Consider the following 6,555-nt stretch of genomic DNA (forward strand, 5'->3'; position numbering starts at 1 on the left):
AAGCCAGTCCAGGGGCACTGGCAACGATCTCGCTCGAAAATCCTACGGGAGCCAGTCAGGCGGTACTGGCAACGGCCACGCTCAAAATGGTGCATCTCATGTGCCACCCGCACAAGAACCAGTCCAGGGGCACTGGCAACGATCTTACTTGGCTTGCCGGGTCTTCTCACGCACAACACATTTCCAAAGGTCTCGGTCAGTAGTCATCGCCTCGGTGAGGCCCAATGTACGAAGGTCTTGCCTCACCACCTCAGCCCAGGTCTTCCTGGGCCTACCTCTTCCACGGGTTCCTTCAACTGTTAGGGTGTGGCACTTTTCCACGCAGCTATCCTCATCCATTCTCACCACATGTCCATAATAATTATTATTATAATTATAACTGATTTTTTTGTTACTACAAGAGCAATAGATGAGGGAACATTGCAAGGGCAGTTTATAAAAAGTGGAGGGTGTTACACTAAAATCAGATGAAAGAGTGGTATATACAGTTTACAAATGGATGATTGAGTCTTTTGAAAGGACAATTGTTACCTTGGGTTTATGAAGAGACACTAACAGACTAATGGAAGCAATGTACATTTGCTACCTCTGCCTAACTATACTGTGGTAGCATCTTCTCATTTCATTTTTGATTGAAAATGGCAAACACGCCAGTCACCTAATCTTAGTTCCTATCCACAAAGGGTAGAGGAAAATTAAACTGAAACCCTAAAAGTCTGGCATGCCATGATGCTAACCAGCAGCTATATTTATGTTCAGGTATTGAAGAGCAAATGCATCAGCTTGTCAGACTAATTTTTACTTGTGTCAATGCTTTGTCTACCTTTAGAACTGTGTCAATTACCTCTGCACTACTATGGTAACATCATGCACATATGCTGATGCAGATTTCTCTGCCATTATCAGTTTCTACAGCAGTGACTTGAGAATCAGTACATATAGAAAAGATGAGAAATGACAGACATAGAGTTTAATAAAGTCACTTAACCGTGTGTGTGTGTGTGTGTGTGTGCGCTTAAAAGTGTAAACTGATATGTTAAATTGTATCCTTTTTTCTCAAAAACATCTCAGATATTCAATAAAGATCAATAAGATAAATACAAGAGTGAAATAAGTGCTGGAAATGACATAATCAATTAAATCTCTTGAGGGTGATGTCCCAGCAAAGACACAATCCTTTGACTATGTTTTCATTTCTTTCCATTTGGTTTGCTTGGTACTACTTTACCCAGCTATCAACCTCCATACATATCGTATGTTCATATCAGTGTAGTCACTGCTCTTGCACATTACATATGACTCCTCTTCAGGTTAATAAATGCTACTAACTCAAACTGTATTTCATCTAAGCTAATTCTCATCTTAACTATATTATAACTTGTTCCTCTCATAACCAAATCCATCAATTTAGATATCCTTGTAGTTGCTGTTTTCTAAAGCCGTTCCTTTGCCCTTGTTGCAGTTCACAAGGATACTGTTTTGCTATTCAATGAATATAACACTTCTCTGTGTTACCAGTTATCACATCTTGTATAATATGTAATTTGATAGAGTAATTCCAATATCTTGCCATTTTTTTCTTTTTTACCTTAACTGTAACCACTCTTTTTAAGGGTCATTGTTTTTTCAACCTCTGTTTTCTTGATATTTATAGCCCTTCTGTTAAGATTATTTCCACTGTTCTCAATCATTATATTATTTCTTGTCAAACTGGATAAATTACTGCAAAAATTATGTGGATGAAAAGTTGACAGCTTTACAATTTCTCATTTAATATAATGCTGAGTCTTAAAAGGCATTTCACCTGTCCTTACATTCTGAGCTCAAATTCTGCCAAGATCAACTTAGCCTTTTGTCCTTTTGGGTCAATAAAATAAGTACCAGTTGAGCACTGGGGTTGATGTAACTGACTTAGCCCTTCCTCCAAAATTACTGGCTTTGTGCCAAAATTTGAAGCCAATATGATGCCAAGTCTCTGTTGAAATATTAGCAATACCTGATTTCAGATATTCATCTGGTTGCATGTTTCTGAACAGTTTCCAGGAGATTGATTGTATCCTCCCCACAAAAGTCTGGTTTTGTGCTGAAGTTAGAAATCATTGTTATTAACACTGATGTCACTAAAATTTTAGTTGAATTGGCTTGTATTGCATTGCTATATTTCTTACTAATAAGCGATTAGTTTTCTTCAACCAGCTTCAATGCTCTCAATGATAAAATTCTTGTTAAAAGGAACCAGCAAAAGGGAAATGCATTTGACTAAATGATAATACATCTATTCTTACTTGTCATGGAGATTTGGTTCTGAAAAAAAAACAAAAAAACACAGTGATAAATGAATTAGTGATAAATGAATCATCTCTATACACTTTGCAATTGGCAAAAAATGGCAGATTAATTGATATCAAATGTGAGGTCCACACTTCAACCATCATGGTTTTATTGATCACCTCCACCATTTCATGTAGATGTACTCATCTGCCTCGTTTCTTAGAAGAATCAGGCATGTTGATATTCTTTCTTTTCACTGAATCCATGTTGATGGGTTCGAGTATGTTAATCCAAATAAAACATTGACTTGCATGGTGGTGTAAACACAAGTGCATGCAGTGTAGCTGAGAATTGTGGGTGGTTGCTGGAGTGCATTTTTGTTGTACAAGCAGAATCTTTAACTGATTGCTGACTTATGTTATCGCAGATCAATGGGTGATAAGCGTAACATGGTTCACAATTGAGCTCACTATGATATCCTGGATCAGTGATGACTGAATCACTGATAAATAAGGTTACATCCATATATTTTCAAAAGTACTATTTGGATTAGCTATTTTAAGCAAAGCATTCTTTTTTTTTTTTTCTAATGCTATAATGTGAAACCACTGTAACTATTAAAATCTCTATATCAATTTCTATTTCTATTCAGACTACCAGAATAGATGATCACAATAAAAAAAGAGTATTAGTACTTGGTGTTGAAAAAGCTGGAAAGACAACATTTATCTCAGCCATGAGTAATCAACAGAGCTCAGAAAAATATGTTCCAACACAAGGGTTTTCTGTTGTGACAACTTCAGTTGGAGAAAAAGCTCTCAATTTTTGGGAAGGTAATTTTCAAAACTATTTTTGATGCTGTATTTTCTATATTTTGTTTATATTGCTGTTATTTGTTCTAAAACTAAATAAGTAGGTGCAGGAATGGTTCTGTGTGGTTCCCAAACACATATTTCCAGGTTCAATTCTGCTTAGCGAAAGTGTTTTCTACTATAGCCCTGGGGTGACCAAAAACTTGTGAATAGGTTTGGTGGATGGAAACTTAAAGAAGTCCATCAATATATGTGTGTTTGTGTGTGTCTCCTTGCTTTGACATTATGCAATAGTTGTAAAAAAGTGTTTCCATCATATAAGTGATATTCTTCATTTCTAATCTTACATGTAAACATGACTGGCCATGTACAAAAAATACTTTGCATGGAAACAGATGAGGATTGATGATAGGAAGAGTATCTGACCATAGAAAGTTTGTCTCGATGAATTCCATCTGACCCATGTAAGAATAGAATAGTGGGCAATGATGCCAGCGGTGGTGGTGACAAAGATAATAATGACTCTATAAATCTACTTCTCCTGTGTAGAAAATAATACCATGGTTACTAAAATATAATTGTTTGTAATTCACATCATCATCACCATCATTTAACATTCGTTTTCCATGCTTTGACTGAAAACTGGTTCCAGTCTGATTTGGCAAGATTTCTACAGCTGGATGCCCTTCTTAATGCCAACCACTCCAAGAATGTAGTGGGTGCTTTTTATGTACTACCAGCACATGTACCAGTTATGAAACACCAGCATTGGCCCAGGTCTTCTCAAGCATAGTATATTGCCAAAGGTCTCAGTCACTTGTAGGTCTCAGATAAATTATGAAATAAAGTTTTGAGCTCAAGTCTTGTAATACTAGAGCCTCATTAACCCTTTGAACACCAGATACCCGTTGTCCTCGGCATTCTCACCCCAGGTTCCCTGGGTAAAAGAGCCAAAAAAAGGATTTCTCACCTAATATTGTTTCAGTGTCACTAAAATGTGTTTTCTGTCTTTCATATTGAAATGAAATGCTAAATAGAGGGCATCATTGTCCTTACCACTTGTTTTTTCTGCTTTATCTCCAATACTGGTGCTTGTGGTGCCAGTCGAACCAGCAGTTTCTGTCTGGCTTTCCAGTGCAGAGGAATTCCTCATAATATTTGCATCTGTAAACAGTCTTATAGTGTTTGGGTAAGTCTTTGTCCTTAGCTTGGGGGTTCATCTGTTTTGCCCTCAGGTATTTTTTCCTGCATATCCTGCAACGATTGTTGCTGGATGCTGTTTTCGCCTTTTCCACATCATGCTGTGCATCACATAACAGACTCTTTTCATCATCCTGCTCAGCTGAGTGTCATCTGCCAAAGTTGGTTTTCTTGTTTCTGACATTGCCAACAAGTTTGTGGCAGAGTTTATCTAGAAGGAAGTGAAACGTGTACACTCTCTTTCCTGTGGGGTGATGTGGTTTGAAGAAACCCATCAACACATATGTGTTGTAGGCAGCCCATGTAAGAAACTTTACCATCAGGCATCGAGGCCACTTGTATTGACAGCAACACTTTTGAAGTAAAGTCATTTGGTTGTTCTTGTCTGTTCCACCCATGTGAGCATTATATTCTTTCACTGCCTTAGGACAAGGGACAGGGACCATTCTGTGTTCATTTGCATCATATTGCTGTATATGTTCTTGTGGGGGTGATATAAAGAGTGATGTGATGAAATAAATTGGTCTTTTGTCTTTCCAAACAAAGCTAGCCACATTTCCGATGAACAAAAATTCTGAATCCCCCCCCCCCTTTCCATCTCATTATTTCTTTTTATGAGTGTCATTGGGAATTCTCTTCTGTTTGTCATGGCAGTATCACACATTTAAATATATTTGTTGACAAGAAGATATTCCACGAGTTGTATAGATATGTAAAATTTGTTGTGTAGAGTGCATAGTTTTGTCCAGTATATTCATTTGTCATTCTCACAACTAAGTTTCTTGTGACACCAGGTTTGTTAATCTCATTTGCATCATCTCTCCATCATCATCATCAGGCTCCAATCTGATATGGCAATGTTTCTGCAGCTGGATGCCCTTCCTAACGCCAACCACTCCGAGAGTGTAGTGGGTGCTTTGTATGTGCCACTGGCATGAAAGCCAGTTGGTGGGTACTGGCATTGGCCACGTTTGGATGGTGCTTTTTACATGCCACTGGCATGGGAGCCAGTCAGGGGGCACTGGCCACAGCTCCGGTATTGGTTTTACTTGACTCAACAGGTCTTCTCAAGCATATCATATCATCCGATGCATTATGGGTACTCTTAACTGAGTCGGACATGCATGACTGCAATCTGGCATGTGATAAAATCTGTTTTCTGTACATCTTCAGTATTTATTGCCCCAGTGCATCTGTCACACACAAAAACTATCTTCCCAGTTAACCTTCCTTTGATATTGCTGCACCTTTTATGTGTCCATAGCTTACACCAGGTACATTGTATGCAGTTTCTACCCATGCCTTTTCTATAGATCGAGCAGGGCCATCTACCTGAATGGGTTTGTGATTTGATAGCCTACCTACTTACTAAGACTTTGGTTTTTGCTAGGTTAACCCTAAGGCCCTTCAATTCTAGACCTTGCTTCCACACCCTGAACTTCGTCTCTAGTTCTGACAGTGACTCAGCTATTAGAGCAAGGCCATCAGCATAGAGGAACTCCCAGCCTGTCTTGAATTCATCTGTTATTGCTTGGAGGACTATAATGAATAAGAGGGGGTTGAGGACTGATCCTAGGTGAACCCCTACTTCTACTTGAATTCTTCACTATACTCGTTGCCAACCCTCACCTTATTGACAGCATCCTTGTACAAGGCTTGTACAGCTCTTACCAACCACTCATCCATTGACCACCAGATAAGGGACCGGGGGACCCTGTCAAAAGCTTTCTCCAAGTCAACAAAAGCCAAGTACAGTTGCCTTACCAGAAATATAGCATCAGTGGTGCTTCTGCCTCGCACAAAACCAAATTGCATCTCATCTAGGCTAACTCTTTTCCTAATTAGTTGGGCTATGACCCTCTCTGTGATTTTCATCACCTGATCCAATAATTTGATACCCCTGTAGTTGTTTCTATCTAAAGCATCACCCTTCCTCTTGTAGCAGTGGTGCTGCTATACCAGTCATTGGGTATGACTCCTTCATGAACTACCTGATTTACGATGCAGTTGACAAGACCATAACCCACACCGCCTGATATTTTAAGCATCTCAGCGGTGATTCTTGATGGGCCCGGTGCTTTCTCTGTCTTCATATCCTTAATTGCTTTATCTACCAGGGTACTGTCGATTCGGGTAGCCGGTCCTTCTAGCTTCCTAAAGTTGGTGTTGCAGATCAATAAGTTATTTGCATTGCAGAACTCCAGAAGCCTAGTTCCCTCTTCATTTCTGGTACCAACTCCATGGCCCCCATGTACAAATGGGCAAGCGGCAC

General features: G+C 39.1%; 1 protein-coding gene across 1 annotated transcript in view; it reads left to right on the top strand.

Annotated features, from left to right (window-relative positions):
• Window positions 1-6,555, top strand: part of LOC106870632 (uncharacterized) — a 19,666-nt gene that overhangs the window by 5,269 nt on the left and 7,842 nt on the right. Inside the window, exon 2 of the mRNA XM_014916772.2 lies at window positions 2,924-3,104. Coding sequence (XP_014772258.1) covers window positions 2,924-3,104 — 181 coding nt within the window. The remainder of the gene's footprint in view (window positions 1-2,923; window positions 3,105-6,555) is intronic.

Source organism: Octopus bimaculoides, chromosome 2 (genome assembly GCF_001194135.2).
Source record: "Octopus bimaculoides isolate UCB-OBI-ISO-001 chromosome 2, ASM119413v2, whole genome shotgun sequence".
In the NCBI taxonomy this organism is placed as follows: domain Eukaryota; kingdom Metazoa; phylum Mollusca; class Cephalopoda; order Octopoda; family Octopodidae; genus Octopus; species Octopus bimaculoides.